Here is a 20,049-nt window from a genome sequence, read left to right as displayed (position 1 = left end):
GCACAGACGACTCCTGGGAAGTGTGCTTGAAGGGGGCGGGGGCATGCCTCTTCCTCTTCTTCCTTTCTGCTAACTAACATGTGGAAAAGAATCGCACCCTTTGGTTGGGAGATTTGGAAAACTGGAAGGAGCCCGGGTCCTCCATAACTCTGGAACAGCCAGTCGAACTGATATGATACCCAGAGAGTAGGTCAGTCAGTACCTGACAAATCTCAAGCTGGCCTGTGCATATGGCAACTCTCCTCAGCAAAAGCAGAGCTGATGTTGACAGACTAGTTCTTTGACCCTCAGAAAGTTCTACCAAGCCAGTAAGTGGCCCTGAGGTTGTCAGGATAAATGACTTCCATCAGGGGAGCTGCCGGGTAACAAGTGACCCCCTTCACCACTCCTCATCTGGCAAGAACCCTGACTGATATTTTCTCATCCACTTATCAAGTCATCGGAATTTATGATTTAGCTTTAGGCTGATTCTTTCACAAAAGGTATTAAAATGGACCAGTGACTACTGTCAGCCCGATCAAGGTCCTGCCTTACACCAAAACCCAAAGCAGCCTGCCCCTACCAAAGTCTGCATGAATCTAATTCATATGAGTAGAGGCACCTTATCTCTCCTCTCTTAAGGACAGAGGGCTGGAAAGAAGATAAGAGAAGTAAGAAATAACATGTATTGGTGAAGGCATGAAGAAAATGGGACACTTGTGCGCTGTTGGTGGGAATGTAAATTGGTGCAGCCACTACGGAAAGCAGTATGGAGCTTCCTCAAAAAATTAAAAAATAGAACTACCGTATGATCCAGCAATTCTACTTCTGGGTATTTATCTGAAGAAAAAGAAAACACTAACTCGAAAAGATATCTGCACCCACGTGTTCATTGCAGCTTTATTTATAACAGCCAAGATATGGAAACAAGCTAAGTGTCCACTGATGCGTGAATGGATAAATTGTGGTATACACATACAATGGAATATTATTCAGGCATAAAAAAAGAATGAAATCTTGCCATGTGTGGCAACACGGATGGACCTTAAGGACGTTACGCTAAGTGAAATAAGTCTAACAGAGAAGGACAGATACCGTATGATCTCACTTATATGTGGAATCCTAAAAAAAAAAAAAAATCAAGCTCGTAGATAACAGAGAGCAGATTGGTGGTCGCCAGAGGCAGGGGTAGGGGAGTCAAGGGGTCAAAAGGTAAAAGGAAAAAAGCCAACCACATAGGTGGTTATATACACCAAGTCAGGAGATCTGACGAATCAACAATTAACTGGAGCAGTCAACCATTTAAATCTATGTTCCTCCTTAGTTAGTTCCAGCTAGAAAAAAAAAAAGGATACGCTCATTCTTGTAAGTACAACTTCTAATTTTTAAGGAATTATAATTCTGTCACTGACAAATAAGATTTGTAACTGCAATTTAAAAATAGCAATGTCGTATCTAAAAATCTTGTGGGATATTTAAAAATATGGCATTTAAATTTATACATGAAAAAAACTGTATCTGAGGAAAAATTCATAGACATGGTAGAAAACGTTGACCATTCAATGAGTATCCTTTGTCTGAAATTGGCATTGAAACTGATATTCACTCCACCTGGCCTGGTACATCTAGAACATTTTATTTATTTTAGTCCAGACCAGTTAGATGGCACTTTATATGGCAATAGAAAATCCAAACAAACGAAAAAAGAAGTTAAGAGCAGATTTAACTAACATTTAGTAACTGACTGCTCCATGCTGGGAACTATGCTGAGTGTTTCCACATACATTATCTCACCAAATTTTTACATATCCTTCTAGGAGGTCGCTATTTCACTGAAATCTAAAATGATTACAAATGTTACACAAAGATTGACTCACATTGGATCATTTCATCTTATTATACCACTGCATCCATAAATATATCAGAATGAACTTATAAAAGATAATAGCTTTTAAAAAATAAAATAACAGCCATCCTATTATCACACCTAAAAAAAATCAACATCAGTTCCTTAATATCATCAAATACCCTTGTTTCAATTAGTTTGGATAAGGATCCAAACAAGGTATACACATGGATGTGTCCCAAATCTATTAAGTCATAGGATACCCCTCCTCCTTTTCTCCTTGCAATTCATTTGTTAAAGCAACTGGTTGGTTTGTCCTGTAGAATTCCCCACATTTTTGTAATTTTATCTCTATAATATCATTTAGTATGTTCCTCTGACCTCTATTTCCTGCAAACTAGTAGTTCTAACTAGAGACTTGATCAGATTCATGTTCAAGTTCTTTACAAGGATGTCCCATAAGTGGTGGTACCCTCTTCCTATTGCATCTTCTTGTGGTATAAAGATTGATGGATAAGTCCAGGTGTCGTCAGCCCGACCCACTCCTCAGAAAGTTCCCCACCAGCTTCTCATCTGATAGATTTAGCAACCGTTGATGATCTTTGCCTAGATCCAGTGTATCGTTAGGGACTGTAGAATAACGACATTCTTTTTATTCTTAAATCAGGTTTACTGAGGTATAGTTTATACAAACTAAAATTTATCCTTTTAAGTAAATAGTGTGATGAGTTTTGACAAATGTGTGTAGTCATGTCATCATCACAACAGTCAAGATACAGAGCATCCCCAGCACCCAGAAAAGTTCTGCAGTAAATTCGGTCCTTCAGCCCCCATCTCCTGGCAACCGACGAGGGGTTTTCTGTCCCTATGGTTTTGGCTTTTCTAGAAGGTCATATAAATGGAATCTTATAATGTGTAATGTTTTGAGTCTGGCTTCTTTCATGAGCATAATGCTTCTGAGATTCATCCATGCAGTGTGTATCAGCAGTTCTGTTCCTTCTCGTTATTGATGAGTATGGAATGTATGGATGTTACAACTGTGTATCCACTCATCAGCTGATGGTCATTTGGGTTGTTTCCAGTTTTGAGCTATCATGAATAAAACTGCTATGGACATTACTGGACAGATTTTTGTGTGGGCTTACATTGTCAGCTCTCTGATAGGTGGTTAGAAGAAGAATTCTGTATGGTGAGTGCATATGTATAAGAAACTGCCAGTTGTTTTACGTTTCCACCAACAATATGTGAGCATTCTCGTTTTTCCAGATCCTCTTCTTTATTTGGTGCTGTCAGTCTTTTTTTATTTTGGCCAATCTGCATGTGTAGTGAATAAGTAACTGTGGTTTTAATTGGCATTTTCCTGATAACTAGTGATTTGAGCATCTTTTCAAATGCTTTTCGGCCAATTTGATATCATTTTTGGTGAAGTGTTTATTCAAATCTTTTGTCCATTTTTATTTATTTATTTATTATTATTTTTAAATTTATTTATTTATTTATTTATTTATGGCTGTGTTGGCTCTTTGTTGCTGCGTGCGGGCTTTCTCTAGTTGCTGTGAGCCGGGCTACTCTTCATTGAGGTGCTCGGGCTTTTCATTGCGGTGGCTTCTCTTGTTGCGGAGCACAGGCTCTAGGCATGCGGGCTTCAGCAGCTGTGGCTCATGGGCTCTAGAGCGCAGGCTCAGTAGTTGTGGCGCACGGGCTTAGATGCTCCGCGGCATGTGGGATCTTCCCGGACCAGGGCTTGAACCCATGTCCCCTGCACTGGCAGGCGGATTCTTAACCACTGCGCCACCAGGGAAGCCCTTTTTGTCCATTTTTAAATTAGATAGTTTGTCTTGTAATTGAGTTGTTATTCAAGTGATGATAATCTTATTCTATAGTCCTACATTTAACAGTTGCAATTCTATAAGGAAGTCTTCTTTCACCAATTATTTTGTAACTTTGAAGTATAACTTGTACAAGGAACAGGATAAATGCTTCGCTCTTCCTCACTATTTACCAGTTTTATAATAATTTGACCCCTTAGCCTCATCCAAAAGTTTCTTGATGTGATTTTTATTATGACCTTATGGATTTTAACATATTTTAGGTTATCCCAATCACTATTGCTTTATTCTTTGATGATTAACTTATCCCATCTTTGACTAGTGGGAGGCCTTTCAAGTTGGTTCCTGTGTCTTTCTGACATGACTACAGTAGTCTTTGACAGTTTTACTTTCTGATCTGATAAGATTTTCTGGCTCTTCTTATACATTTCCTATCTATATAGTAAACAGTTTGGTCTTGCCCACAGAGAGGTCTGGCCTTTGCCCTGGCTTCTGGGAGGTAATATCAATTCTGGGAGGCAATGTCATACCTGATAGAAATGGCTTTGTTTAGGGTGGAGCTGGCCACAACTGATAGTCTTACAGGGAGGGCTGGCCATGCCAGAGACAAACCACATGATTGAGGGTGGGAATCTGGGGTACTGTGGTATTAGTCAAACTGGAGACTGATATCAATCATGTGAGCAATCAATCAATCATACCTAAGTAATGGAACCCCAATAAAAACGTTGGACACCGAGGCTCAGGTACACTTCCTTGGTTGTCCGTATGCCCAGTGCGTTGTCACATGTTGGTGCTGGGAGGGTAACATGTGGGTCCTGACTCCACGGAGTGGACAACAGCAGCTTTGTGTCTGGAACCTTTCCAGACTATGCCCTTTGCATCCCTTATGTTGGCTGATTTTAATCTGTATCCTTTCCCTGTAATAAACTGTAACCATAAGTATAATAGCTTTCTGTGAATTGTATGTGGTCTAGCAAATTACTGAAACTGAGGATAGTTCTGGGAGCTCCCGGAACTTGCAGTTGGCATGAAAAGGGAGGGCAGTGCTGGAGGCTGTGACAGCTAGCTTGCAGTTTGGCTAACTCCAGGCTAACGGCCTCAGCTCGGCAGCCAGTTATTTCTCTAAGGATCTGTCTTCTTTCAGTGAGAAATGGAATTATATATACCACAGTAGAATTTATACAGCACCCCTGGGTGCCAGGGATACTCACTGCTACTGAGTGGATGGTCATTGTTTCCAGAACTTTTCTGTGAACAGAGCTAGAAAAGCTTTTCTCTCTCTCTTTTAAAGACAAAATCTAGCACAACTTCATACTGATATTTCCAATTAAAATTTAGGAGTACAGATGTTTATATCTTTGATTTTATATTTGTACCTTTTACACTGAAAATTTTGGTATCTGTCACAAATAAATAGTTACTTATTTGCTTTATCCTACTATACAATATTTTCAGAATAACAATATCAACATTATTACCAACAATGTGATAACTGGAAACAATTTAAGATTTCTTTCTAGTTCTTTTTTGCCTTTGGAAATACAGTCAAATTTCAGATCACCTGAAACAGTTCCTCCATGTGTGGCTAAGCCATCTACTAAATGGTTTATTGAGGTCCATTTATTTTACGTTGCTTGATTTTTAGGAATTGCCTTTTCCTTTTATTTCTTTAACTTTGACTGAACCGTGTTTTATATTTGACATAAACCCTGTGCTTGGTTCTAAGAGTCAAATCCACAGAGATCTAGCTTCTACTCCTGTCCCATCTTTACATTTTACATGTTTTAACGGCCCACAGTACTCCATTATAGTGAATTTTAGATTGTGGATAAAAGACCTAAGCCAGCATATTTGCTGGATGCAAATGCTATTGCTAAAGTAATGCTTAGAAGAGTAGACTTGATTCTTAAGGTTAAATTCTTCCTTTGTCTATATCATTAAGTTTTAGTAAGCTCTGTTTTGTATAGAAACTGCAAAGGTAAACTTTAGTTCTATACAGCTGAACTGTCACAAAATCAAAATACTTAAAATTATAAATTTTAATTTACTGAGGACTATAATTAAGATAGAAGTTCTTAAACAACGAACACTGACATAATATTAGTCTCACTCAGGTGGCCTTAGGCACAGCAGTGTCATCATATCTCTTGGGGACTTGTGGACCAAAGGGTGACAACACTATGACAAGTGTTCTCTGTCCACAGCCCTCTGCCCACTTCCGTGGCTGCAGCCCTCAGCAGTGTCCCTGCTCTACCGCTTGCCTCTGAGTGAGTTCCTCTACGTCCACGGTTCTACATTCCCTGTATATGCTAAAGAAAACTTTTCTCTTTAATATATACATGAGTTTAAATTTTAAGGAAGATGACTCAAGAACTTACCAGCCCATAGCTCCCATTGTTTCTGCTCTTGTTTTCCCACGTTTTGCCTCTTTAAGTAGTTCTTCTATTGCTTTCCTGGTGGGAAAAAGGAAGAAATTTGAGAGAATTTTAGTCACCCCACTAAATTCTGAAAATCAGTTTGTTCCACGTATGTGATCCTGGGAAAGAAAGAGCTTTTGAAGCATTAAATTTCAAAATTGGGGGATAAATTTTTAAAATGTTTTTAAATGGTTGATAGTTTTGAATACATAAAAATTAAAAAGAAACCTTTTCCATATAGGGGAAGAACACTGAAGAGAAAATTAAAGGCAAAATGACGAATTATACCCATATTAAAAATGTTCAAACGCACTATTATTCTAAGAAATACTAATTAACCCAACAATGATGAATCTGTTTCTGCTCATCAGTTAGTGAGGGAGTGGAGAAATGGATATTCTTTTCTCTACCAACAGGGACTAAAGCTGATATAACATTTCTGGAGAACAACTGGAAACATGATAAAGAGTCTTAAAAATAAAACATACATGTTGACCTAAAAATTCCACCTAATTCTAAGAAAAATTCAACTAAGTATATAAAACTATGTGTACAAGGATACTCATTCAAGAACTTAACAGCTAAAGAAAAAGAACAGAAAGCTTAAATGGTTACTAAAAAGGGATTGTTTAAATAAATCATGGCATATCCACATAGCGGAAGATTAGGCAGTCATTAAAAATGAAGACAAATGCTGGGCACAGAAAGACATTCATAACATGTTAAGTGTATAAATCTGGGAACAAAAGAGTGTGTATAGGATAATTTTATTTTAAATTTATTTACATGTACCTATTGCCCAGGGAAACATCTGGAGGGATGTCACCAAAACGATAAGTTTTGGGGAGATTTTTAGTTTTTTGTTTGATTCTCTGCATTTTCTGTTTTTTCTAGAGTGAATCTGTATTATTTGTGTAATTTTTAGAAAGAGGTTTTTTAAAAGCCTAGAAAACATATTTATCAACCATACTCTGAGACGTTACCATGTATAAGATACTGTGCAAGGTGTCATGAGTAGTAAGATAGGACCATGGTCATCCCTGACGTTTGTTTGTTTGTTTGTTTTTGCGGTACACGGGCCTCTTACTGTTGTGGCCTCTCCCGTTGCGGAGCACAGGCTCCGGATGCGCAGGCTCAGCGGCCATGGCTCACGGGCCCAGCCGCTGTGCGGCATGTGGGATCTTCCCGGACCGGGGCACAAACCCGTGTCCCCTGCATCGGCAGGCGGACTCTCAACCACTGCGCCACCAGGGAAGCCCCTGACTTTAATATTACCTATGATATAGCAATAATAACGTTAAGAAAAAGAGAGGTATAATGTTGCAAACAACAATAGTCCAAAGACAGAACTATAATTCTAATCACAAAATTTGAAACTGGATAATAATATATTGATTCTGTATAAAAACATTTAATTACACTCTTATAGTACTACTCTAGGTACAATTCACACAGTCCTCAATGATATTACCATTCTGTTAGTTTATAAGAATGTTTTATTTTGTAATGATTTTTATTTTATCAAAGCATGCATATAGCTTAAAGAGAAAAAAATATTATTTAAAGACTTAAAATGAAATACAGCAGTCTTCTGCATCAGCCTTCCCTACCCACCAAAAAAACCAATTTCAACTCCTTTTTATCTGTTTCTCCTGGTATTCACCTCCATATTTCTAATAGTATTCTTTCAAACTATTTCACCACCCTCTTAATCCTCAACAGATATATCTGGCTATTTTTCTATAATTTAAACAAGTTTTAATAAACTCCTATTAATAGTGAGATCTTTTAAAAAATGCCATTTCAGCTAACTCAGCAGCTGGACACTTTCTAATCCATCCTGGGAGGGCCCACAGATGGGCTGATGAAAAACTGAAACACTGACCAGCTTGTCTGCTCCTTACCCCTGGACTCAATCAGATCAGGTGTCAGAGCCCAGCCTCCTGGTGTCGGGAATACTAAGTGCATGTGACACCACATAGCCTTCTTCCATCTCTTTAAAATAATAATACATCGTACGGATGTGATGTGAGGGCTTTGTCTCATAGAGTATTTCAGGAAAAATTTATCCTATCTGGCTCCAAAACAGAGATCCTTCTTCACCCTTATAGATGTAAGCAAAAAAAAAAATCAAAGGGTAAAAATATGCCAAATACACCCCCGCCTTCCCATCAGTTAGAGTGGTAGCTTTCAAAAAAACAAAAAAACCAACCAGGAAATCAGTCATCCTTGGATCCACCCATCTGTCCTCTCTCCTGACAACAGACACAGTTAAAAATCACCAGTGAAAGAGCTTGCTTGGGCAGTTCCCCAATTATGAACAAACTATGTATCAGTTACAGATGAAGTAGAATGCATTTTCCCATAAAAACTGCTGAGACGTTTGCCCAGCTTTCTGGACATGCCTACGAAAGCCAGTTTGTGTCACAATACAGTTGGAATGCTGTACATCTGCAGGAAGCAATCCTCGGTCAAGAACTGTGCCGAGATCCTGCAGGCCTAGTCTAGGCACCTTCCAGAGTGTGAAGTTGGACGTGGATTCTTCTGTAGTTGTGATTTCACTGAAAACTGTCTCCAGTGCTCTTCTTAACTTTCTCTGCCGTGATTAAGGATACCTTCTGACTTACAGTGACAGCCCAAGAGAAAAGAAGGTGTAAGTATGAGAAAGACTGCCTGGGGTGAACCAGTTCGCCAGCGATGAAAGACGGTGCCAGGTCAGGAGCAGACAGGGGAGAACCCAGGCCCAGCAGACTGCCTGCTACTGAGGCGCTTGTTACTGTTTGGACAACTCATGTTGTCACGAGCTTTATGGTTTACAAAGCACTGTCCCCTCTGAACATGACAACACAGTCATCACGACCAGTGTCCAGATGAGGAAGGAGGTACCGGGGACCCTGAGAGCGGGGGGAGGAACAAAACAAAACAAAAGGACCCGTGGGTTTAAGGCGACCTGCCCTCCATCTTCCTATCATACGTCCCGCCTCCTCCACAAACATTTGCACGGCAAGTCCTGGAGGAGCCCTTTTCTCGTTATCATTAAAAGGCAAAAAATAAAGGAAATGCAAAAGGAAACAAAAGCCCTGACAGAGCTGCCACTGCTTCCGCACTCATTCAGAGAACTGCAGAGGCAGAGGAACGGAGGGCTGCTCAGACTTTGTCCTAAGAATGTGGAGCATTCGCTGTGTCCCACCCACACTGCACGACGAGCTCCTTCTGCAGGGCTTTCCTTCCAGATAGGAAAGCAGCTTCTAGCAATCATGTGTTTTGTCCTTGAAAGAACAACATCACTTTCAAACTCAACAGGAAAAATTAGATAGGTAGTTTTCATCACTCCTGTAGCCTCTGTTGTTTTTTCTGGAACTCTTGCTAATGAATTCTCGGGTAAGGAAATAACAAAGTCAGTTTCTACCACACATTATCACAGAGGCTAGATACTTAAATTCTCAACGATTATGAAACATCGGCATCATGAAACAAGATAGTTTTTAATGAGATTGTGAAACAGAAGTGTAAACTGCAATTAAAATACAGGAAAAGCAAACAGTAGGAGAATATATAAGAACTAAGTACAACAAGGACTTGAGCATTTAAATTTCAGACACAAATTTAAGTCCCATAATTTTTATGCTTAGATCCTTTAAGCATCTTAAAGGTTTCTTTGTAAAACAAATCCATTGTATTAGAATAGACAGTCGGGTGCAAACAAGAAGTCCCAGAAAGCCAGGTCATTAAGCAGAGTTTCCTGGGCATGGGAACAAGCTACAGTCGATTTTCAATGATCCATGTGTGTATTATCCACAGCCAATTTTCTATCCTAGCTCAGCTTCTTCAGGCCTGCCTGTTCATCCCATTAGCCAGCTGGTACATGCTTGTAGAACGTACACTGATCATAATAGCAGCTTAAATAAAACCTGAGTGGGAACACAAATCTGGTGCAAAATCGCCTTAAAATCCAAAGTCAAACAAATTAGTTTTGAGTTATCTGGGTCTGTGGTCCTTTATACTCACATAAATCAACTGAGAGTTAACTATATCACTATAGCGAAAGGGTAGCAAGATATTTAAGGCAACTAAAATGAAACAACAAATTAAATAATGAAGAACACAAGAAAATGAGATTTTTAAAGAAATAATATCAGAGAAGCTAAATATCAAGTAATTGCTCAAAAAAAGACCTCAACATACACTTTCTTGAGAAATGGTGAAGGAAAGTGCTATGGACTCAATGTTTGTCCCTCCCTCCCCAAACTTAGATGTTGAAATCCTAGCTCCCGATGTAATGGTATTAGGAGGTGGGGCCTTTGGGGGAGGTGATTGGTGCCCTTATAAAAGAGACCGCAGAGAGCTCCTTCCTCTTCTGCCACGTGGGGACATGGAGAAGATGGGCCCTCACCAGACACTGAATCTGCTGGCAACTGGCTCTCAGACGTCCCGCCTCCAGAACTGTTAGAAATAAATGTTTGTTGTTTAAACCACTTAGTCCATGGTCTTTTTATTACAGCAGCCAGACAGCACATTCGCGGGCCTTAGCTTTGCTAGTCCAGAAGCCCAATTTGGCCAGGACAGCGGCTGGACGGCAGCACCCTATCTGCCGTCATGTGCGTGGTGAGCTTTGCCTGGGCTGCACCCTGCCCAGGGCTCTCCCTGCAGCCACGTCCTCACCACCGGATGCTCAGGTCAGAGGTCACCTTCTCCACCAGCCCTTCCTCATCTCCCCACCAGTGCCTCATCAATAGATATTATAAAACCACCCTTTTCTTTCAGGCCCATGTACCATACTTCTAAATATTTAAGTTACATTTAAAAACTATTAAATAAAATATATTCATCCCTCCTACCATGACAAATACACCTTCATTACAATAAAAATTTAAATGTGTAAACTCTGTATGGTGATAGATGGTAACTAGACTTGTCGTGGCCACCACTTTGTAATGTATAAAAATATAGAATCACTATGTTTTACACCTGAAGCTAATATAAAATTGTAAGTCAGTTGTACTTCAAAAAAATGTGTAAAGCTATGATTTTTAAAAATTTAAGTTAGCAAAATATGAGATAATAGAATTAACTCCCTGCACACATTGATTATTCTCTTAATGGGTTGGTAATATTTAGATGAATACATAAAGATACACAAAATTTATATATATATCTTTATTCCATAAAATTTATTTTCTTGCCTTTATTTCAGCAAAATCACTAATCATATTGTTATGATCAAGATTTTCATATAAAGTAAGTTCTATGGACTGTAATAATCTAAAGTATTAAAAAACAAAATATAACTATTCAACATGGACCAAATTTTAATATATTGTCAAAATGTAAATTAACATAAATGTAAAAAATTGAAAACCTAAATTTTGAATGTTTTAAAGTCTCCCTGTACATTAATGAATCAGTAACAAAGTTCCTGTATGTTCTCTAAGACCTACACATATACAAGTGTATGAGTAATCTGATTTAACATTAAATGTTAGTCTTCAAGTATAATTATTCCTCATACTGAACTAAGTCATGAGAACCTCCAGAACATTGAACTGAAATCCTAAGACAAGCAAGCAAAGGGAAGCTTAGCTCTACTGGGAAACAATATTTCCTTATGGCAAAACCTCCTGCACTCACGCTGAAAAGAAGGTTTTGACAAGTTAATGTGTCTTTTTTCTTCCGAACACTGCGCGGCTCACATCCTTCCTGGACTCCAAAGCAGTGTGCGCTCTGACGTCAACAGGGCACAGCCCCCCACCGCCATGGACCCCACAGTTTCCTTTCATTCAGGGACGCAGGTCAAAACAAGAGGAGGGGGCTTCCCCGGTGGCGCAGTGGTTGAGAGTCCGCCTGCCGATGCAGGGGACACGGGTTCGTGCCCCGGTCCGGGAGGATCCCACATGCCATGGAGCGGCTGGGCCCGTGAGCCATGGCCGCTGAGCCTGCGCGTCCGGAGCCTGTGCTCCGCAACGGGAGAGGCCACAACAGTGAGAGGCCCGCGTACCGCAAACAACAACAACAACAACAACAAGAGGAGGGTGTTTCCTGGGCTAGGAACTGCACTGACGGAAGATCTGCACGTTTGTGACACATGGGCCTGCCCAGGTTCAAGGAAACTCTCCTTTGAATATGGATATAACAAGCACTGAATATGCACCACTGGGGATATGATGAACAATACTGATGGCAGCAGGACCTGTGTGCCAGGTGTCTTACACTGAATGCTCACAACTCCTCCAGGTAACCACTATGTCATTGATAAGGAGAAAATAAGAAAGAGTGAAGAAACGGGGGCTGGGATGTGAAGCCGGGCAGTTGACTTTTAACTGACCCTGACACTACAGTTCTGGTGAAGGCGAGACCCCAGCCTCGACACAGCTGAGCCCCGTGAGAGGAAGGCAACGGGAGGGCTGGCAGCACATTTTACTGCGATTATTTGCTGTCACGACAAGACCGCTGTGGTGAAGGCAGAACTCCCGTCTCTTCACCTGGACTTGGACAGTCTCAATTGTCCACAGCTACCCATCCTGCGTGACCTCTGAGGGTGGCTTATTATTACAGCGAGATGACTTCTTCAGGTAATACGTGGGCTGACTTCTATTAGTTCAGCTCTTAGAGGGAAACCTTATCTCTCAGGTCATGAAACACCTCACCTGAGGAATGACCTCATAATGAAGTCACCCCATTGTCAAAGTAGTAAGTATTTCTACAAATATTTATTCTTAAATCCCGATTAAGGAGCCACACACAGAGAATACAGTGATTCATTTTCAGTTCATATTATAAGACCTAGTTAAATGTGCCACAGTAAATTGTGTATGGTGAAGACAAGCATCTCTTACTGAAAAAACTTTGTGCAGGTGGGGTGGGGATGGCAAAGAACCACCTTAGAAGATAGTAAACTCTAAATAGAAAAGCCTGTGAATTATACCATTGCCAGGAACGACGTGTCTGTCTGATAGGTCAATTAAGTTTAAACGTATATAAAGTATATACATGCCTTACTAAAAGATTAGTTGAGAGAAGTAAACTCAGTCAAAGAATATAAGGTCAGAATAATTATTGAGGTCCCTTACTCCGTGAAAGCATTTTGTTATCTCTTTATAAAATTCAAACCCTCACCAAATAGCTGTTCGAAATGCAAAAAGGAAAAAAATCACGATTGAACAAAGGGAAACATTGCGATAGAAAGCCTCTAGGGCTCGCCTCCGCAGCCTTCTTCAGTGAGGCCTGGCGCACTGCCCTTACGTAAACACCACACACCAGAAAAGCCACCTCGCCCATCGCGTGGTCTATAAATCACTCTCTTAATCCTAAAAGAGCTTTATTTTATACCAGAGATCTGCGGGTTTCTGCAGACTGTCCTAAAGGACCCTTCAGAGCTCTGGGATCGCAGCCCCATCCAAAGGGCGGCCTGTTCAGCAGAAGGGCCTGGTCAGCCCGCTGAAGGCGTTTCCTTCAGCCGTGTCAGGGCTGCAGCAGCCTGCTGAAAACAATCCATCCACCCCATGTACATCTCAGTGTCTGACCCATCAAGTGATTATAAACTATACTTGGAGCTACGAGCCAAGAATGGGGAAAATATAGAACATTCCAGAATGTGTAGGATTTCCTAATCCAGGCTCTTTAAAAAGTGTTTTCCTTTCAACTGCATTAAGCAGTGTTGAACCCAGGAAGAAAACATACTGATGCTTCTAATTCTTAGAGGTCCCGCAATACACAACGAGATGGGAGGAAGAGAAAGCCTGTGTTCTTTAGCAACCAGCGCAGGTTCAGTGGCTGCCTGGGGGCCCCTCAGTACAAGGCAAGAGATGACGAAACAGAGGGCGCAGCCCCTCCCAGCCCCCACTGCGTGCACCTCCAGACCCAGCCTCATCTTGAGCACCGGGAGTGTCCTGTCTTCCACGCTTTAGGTATCAAGGGGTACTTTGAGAGGGTTGGTAGTTTCCCCTACAAAACTGGCTGGGAGAGTTTCTGAAAAAAAATAGTACATATACACACAGGCAGTATTTTCTACCTCAGTCATTAAATACGAGAATCTACTATACAAAATAATTTATTGAAAACCACCAGTAAATTTTTGACTCTTTGTAAACTCTTTAGCATCAAGTTTCAAGTTGTCTTTCAGGGGCTAATGCACATGACAATGAATTTAAGAAGGACAAGGCAATTTTCAATCCCATTTTCCAACTAAAAAAAAATCTTAGTTAATATAATACAAGTGCTTTGGGGAAAAAATTCTACATTTCTATAATGTAGTTCATAGAATTGAGCAGTTAGACACACACACACAGACTTGGGGAGTAGTGTCTCTTTGAGGAAAATGTTTATAAAAGTTCAAAGTTCTACTGAACTTAGATGGCTCAAGGAACAAGTCAGCCAAAACTGCACAACTGTGCAAGCAAGGTTTTACATTTACTTATAAAGACCCGAGATGCTTCCCTCGTAGCTGGCAGAAGTCATAGACTCTGATGCAATGCAAACATCCTTACAGACTCTGAATTCAACAGCACAGGAGGGACCACTAGAAAGGCTGCAGAGATGGCCAAAGGGTAGGAACCAGCACATGGGGACTAATCGCTACAGGAGGAAAGCCCAAAGCATGGAAAATTCCATTACTGATTAATCCTATCTTTAGGTTTATATCATACCGTGCAAACAATACATCAACTGCCAAAAGAAAGAATCCAGAGAGGATAATACAATTGGTGATTTTGGCATCAGAAACCAGCTGCAAGACAGTCAAGAACTAGTGAACTCTGAAGTCCCACTTCATTATTCAGACTTGTAAATTACTTACAAGTGGTGGTGTTAGCCAAGAAGGGAAATATGGAAGGAGGCACGTTCTGGAGCAGATGCTTCACTGTACATTTTACAAAATATCAAGACACTTAACACAATCCTCTCCTGTCCCTTTTTACTGCTATGCTTTAAGTAGCTGCACATACTAGAATCATCTTGCCTACTACTGAAATACCATCCATCCTTAGGGATGGAACAGCAGCTGCAGTTTAACTGGATGGAGCAGTGCTAATGAAGAGTTTAGAACTGTGTTAACAATGGAATAGGTACCCAACTGAGACGGTAGGGGAAATTCTGAGAGGCAGATCGTGCTGATTCCACCAACAGCATCATTTGGCCTGCTCCCAAGGTGCGATAATATGCTTACAAAAAAAGGGCGCTGCGTTTTCAATACAAATGTTCAGGACCACACTTTCACAGCTCATTTGAAATATCAACCCCCAAAATTCACAATTCTCCCTTAGCATTTGCTTGATAGAAATCGGGCCATATGCTAAACTTCTGTATTAATGCCTACACATTCAGTGTTCCCAGAGGCCTCAAATCCAAGTATTTACAAGGCTCTTTTTACTATAATAGGCAAGGGAAGAAACCAAAATGAATTAACATGTTCAGGTAAAGATCCATTAACTATAATACTATATTATGAAAATGTAAGGGAAGTTTCCTGTTAGAGGTCATCTAATTTAACATTATCATATAAAGCCAAGGAAATTATGGTTTAGAGAGGTTAATAACTTGCCTAAAACTAGTTACCTGACTTTTTTTTTTGGGTGGGGGGAACCTTTAATTCACAATTATATTTCTTCTCCCCACCCCGCCCCCGCCAGAACCTGGATGGCATGTTTCAGTCATCCTGGGGAGAAATTAGGAGGGGATAGACCATAATTATGATACTTCAGCCCAAGGTCATTACCTTTGGAGTGTAACATTGCAAGGACCAGCACTACAGTGTGTCTACAACTGTGTTATGAATCACACTAGAAGACCCCACCCAGTGATGGTTTATGGGAAACTGGGTCCTGGCTGCCTTCAGGGGTAGTGTAACTGAAACTCACTCAGCCTGGAAAATGTTACTTGAAGTCATTTGCTGTGATCGCTTAATCATATAAAAATGAAAACCTATATAAAAGTACCTACATTATTCACTTCAAAGCAGGCTAGATCAAAAGCTTTTACTATGGAAACTGTGTTTTATGTGGGAGAACAGTGTGGGACAGTGGGAGCCAGCTGCACTACCCACCTGGGTGCTCTGGGCGAGTTAAGTACCTTCTCTGAGTAGGTTTCCTCTCCGAGCCCCGGCTCACAGAGGCACTGCGAGGACTGAAAAAGAGGAGAGGTGTAGAGGGCTTTCTTTGCATTGATGTTTCCTGGGAGGGACAAGGTCCGTTTAGGTATCTGAATTTGCCACAACAAAACTTTTTTAAATCTCAGTATCTCCTCTTTTCATTTATACTGTGAAGAAAAACTTGCAGAATGTTAATTTTTATCTGTTGCATAATTCTGTTTTGAAGAAAAGCTGAGGGATTATTTATCAAGTGCAAATAATATAAAGGAAATTCTATCTTCCTGTGGTTAAGTCAGAGGAAATGTCCTGTATATAATGACAGGGAGATGGGCAGAGCCCCAGTCAGAACAGAATTCCCTCCCGTGACCTATGAAATACGTGATCAGAAACGAATTACAGGAAAGCCTCCTATCTCACATGCACAAAAAGAAAGCCAGTGGTCCTGGCTCTTTGGCTTTTCAGGCAGTTGTGTTCATTGGGGAACTAGGTCTGCTCCGTGCAAAGTCAGCAGCTGGGCAGCTTCCTGGTGGATGTGACCAATACAGGGACAAGCTCTGGAAAGTTCAAGCTTCAGAGCAGAATCTCTCACCTGAAAAGTTCAGACTGAGTAGAATTACCTGATACTGGTTCTACTATTATACATTCTCTACCACATCTCTTGTGCTCTTAGAAGAGGGATCCAGCAGTTCCCACTTCCTGGGTTTGAACCAAGGACATGTTCAAGTCACCTTAGGAAAATGAGGAAGCGGCCACAGTGCAGTGGAGAGAGGATGATCCCAGTTCTGCCCTTACTGACTCTGTGATTTTTCTTGTCATCTTGGTTACACCATCTATAAAATGAAGATATTTCTACTACCCTTTCAGAGTTTGTATGGGGATCAAACACAATCATATATATAATTACTTTGTAGCTATAAAGCACTGAACAAATGTATTATCTTAAAATTTTTTTTAAATGGGTCTATAGTATCGATTGTTATATTGTAAACTAAAACACAAAAATACCGTATAATAGTATGTATCATGTGCACAGTGGATAAGAGCAGAACATACGATCTCACTGACCCTCAGAAGAACCTTTTCAGTTATTGTCCCCTTTGTATGTGTTAGACCACTAAGGCTTAGGGGGGCTGCCTCGTCCAGGGGCAAACCATCAGGGGCCACCTGACCTGACCTGGACATCTCTGAGTCCTCTCAGCTCACACACAGCCTTACTTTATCCCGTCCAGGAAGATGTCTTCTGCATTTTGAGGATGATCAAGTGCTGCTTTGGCATAACATCGATTAAAAAGTTAAGGTATTTAAAGATGATGCCAATGAAGTTTAATAATATGGAAAATGATATTTTCATGAAGCGACTATTAGTAAGCCTATATCTAGGTTCATGACCAGATAGTCTGTAACTCAGTGACTCTTTTCATGGTTAAGTTTTATAGAAAACAGTCCCATTTCCAACATGTTTCAGCCTGAATTTAGAAATAAACAAGGATTACTGGTCAATAGTTTTGTCTCTCAAACTGAACTCTCTGGAGCACACACTCTGGCAAAGCTTTCATGTCTTCCTGCAGGGGTAACACAGGCAACATCATGGACAGAGAAAGCTGAACCTCAGGGGTCAGGCTGTCTTCCGTTCATTCCAGTCACTAGCCGTACAGCCTTAGGGAGGTTACTTAACTTCTCCAGGCCTCAGTTTCTTTCTCTATAAATGGGAAAAACATCATCTGCCTTGAAGGAGGTGTAAACTGGTTTGTCCACCTGGCTGGTCTTCTTACTTCGCAGTCACAGTTGCGTGTCTGCTTCTGGCTTGGAATAAGCCTAGCAATAAGCCTAGCTGGATTCTTCATGTCCGGGCTTGTTCTGAAGCACACTGCTCTCAGATGGTGACCAGCTTATTACAACAAGAAAACAGAAAGGGAACCTTTGGCATGCTTGCTGCAAGTCTGGGCAGCAGGCAGTGATACACCTGCAGGCTGATACTCCTAAAGACTGACATTTTCAGCAGAATAGTTTTTTTTTTTTCTCTTCCAGTTTTTTTGGGATATAATTGACATACAGCACTATATAAGTTTAAGGTGTGCAGCACAGTGATTTGATTCACATACATCATGAAATGACAACCACAGTAAATTCAGGGAACATCCATCATCTCATAGAGATGCAACATTAAAAAAATAGAAAAAAACATTTTCCCTTGTGATGAGAACTCTTTAGGATTTACCCTCTTACCAACTTTCATAGATAACATACCGCAGCGTTAACTGTATTTATCGTGTTGTACATCACATCCCTAGTTCTTATTTATCTTATAACTAGAAGTTTGTACCTTGACTACTTTCATCCAGTTCCCCCTCCCCTCCCTTCCTGCCTCTGGAAACCACAAATCTGGTCACTTTTCTATGAGTTTGTTTGTTTGTTTTTGAAGTATAATTGACCTACAACACTATGTTATTTCCTGGTATAAACACAGTGATTTGATATTTTTATACATTTCAAAATGATCACCATGATAAGTCTAGTTGTCACCTGTCACCATACAAAGATATTACATAATTATTGATTATATTCCCCACACTGTACATTTCATACCTGACTCATTTATTTTGTAACTAAAAGTTTGTACCTCTTAATCTCCCTCACCTATTTCTCTCCTTTCCCCAGCTCCCTCCTCTCTGGCAACTATGTTTTTCCTCTCTATCTATGACTCTGTTTCTGTTTAGTTACGTTTGTTCATTTGTTCTGTTTTTTAGATTCCACATAAGTGATTTCACACAGTATATGTCTTTCTCTGTCTGACTTATTTCATATTACCTTCTGGGTCCATCCACGTTGTTGCAAATGGCAAGATTTCATTCTTTTTTATGGCTGAGTAATGCTCTGTCGCGTACACATACACACATCTTTATCTGTTCATCTATCGCTGGGCACTTAGGTTGCTTCTATATCTTGGCTATCTTGGTAAATAATGCTGCAATGAAATAGGGGTGCATGTATCTTTTTGAATTAGTGTTTTTGTTTTCTTTGCATAAATACCCAGGAGTGGAATTGCTGGGCTGATGGTAGTTCTCTTTTTAATTTTTTGAAGAAACTTCATACTGTTTTCCATGGTGGCTGCACCAATTGACATTCCCACCAACAGTGTGGGAGGGTTCCCTTTCTCCACACCCTCACCAGCACTTGTTATTTCTTGTCTTTTTATAACAGCCAGTCTGACAGGTGTGAGGTGATATCTCATTGTGGTTTTAATTTGCATTTCCCTGATGATACGTGTTGTTGAGCATCTTTTCAAGTGCCATCAGCAGAATAGTTTCTAATCATAAGGCTCTAGAATCCCCATTTCTCCCCATCCATTTAATGACAAAGTACAGCCTTTGCCATGAAAACAAATAAACAAAAAACAGGAAAACAACTGTAGAACCAAGTCCTGAAGGCTTGGATTACAAGCTCTGATGGAGAACATAAATCCAACTCTTTTACTTTGATAGACACTGAACTTGATGATTATACTCTTTTTTCTTCATCTTCAGGGAATGAGATGATAATTGACACTTATATCCCCAATTAAATATTAATCACTTTCAAATAAAAACCCTGTTAAGTATTCTAAACACCAGTATTTATGCTTAAGTATGCAGAACAGAGTAAGCAAGCAAACCAGGATCTGAAATAACTTTAGATGAGGAATCTCAATGATACGTAATCCTCATCTTGAAATCTAAGCTCCAAGTAAAATTCATTCTGAAATCCCATATAATTTACCAACCATGGTGGTGAGAAATTAGAGTTGTGGACCAAATCCTCTGAGGATCCAAGAGAAAACTGAAGAGTCTGTGCATCTTATTGGAGCTAATGTAATAAAAATGGCATAACAGATGTCAAATTCTAGAATGCTTCATT

General features: G+C 40.2%; 1 protein-coding gene across 1 annotated transcript in view; it reads right to left on the bottom strand.

Annotated features, from left to right (window-relative positions):
• Positions 1-20,049, bottom strand: part of POLR1D (RNA polymerase I and III subunit D) — a 42,581-nt gene that overhangs the window by 10,458 nt on the left and 12,074 nt on the right. Inside the window, exon 2 of the mRNA XM_060080221.1 lies at positions 6,036-6,110. Coding sequence (XP_059936204.1) covers positions 6,036-6,110 — 75 coding nt within the window. The remainder of the gene's footprint in view (positions 1-6,035; positions 6,111-20,049) is intronic.

This window comes from Mesoplodon densirostris, chromosome 17 (assembly GCF_025265405.1).
Source record: "Mesoplodon densirostris isolate mMesDen1 chromosome 17, mMesDen1 primary haplotype, whole genome shotgun sequence".
NCBI lineage: Eukaryota > Metazoa > Chordata > Mammalia > Artiodactyla > Ziphiidae > Mesoplodon > Mesoplodon densirostris.
The sequence above is the reverse complement of the archived record's forward strand: the minus strand, read 5'-3'. Positions and strand labels throughout refer to the sequence as shown.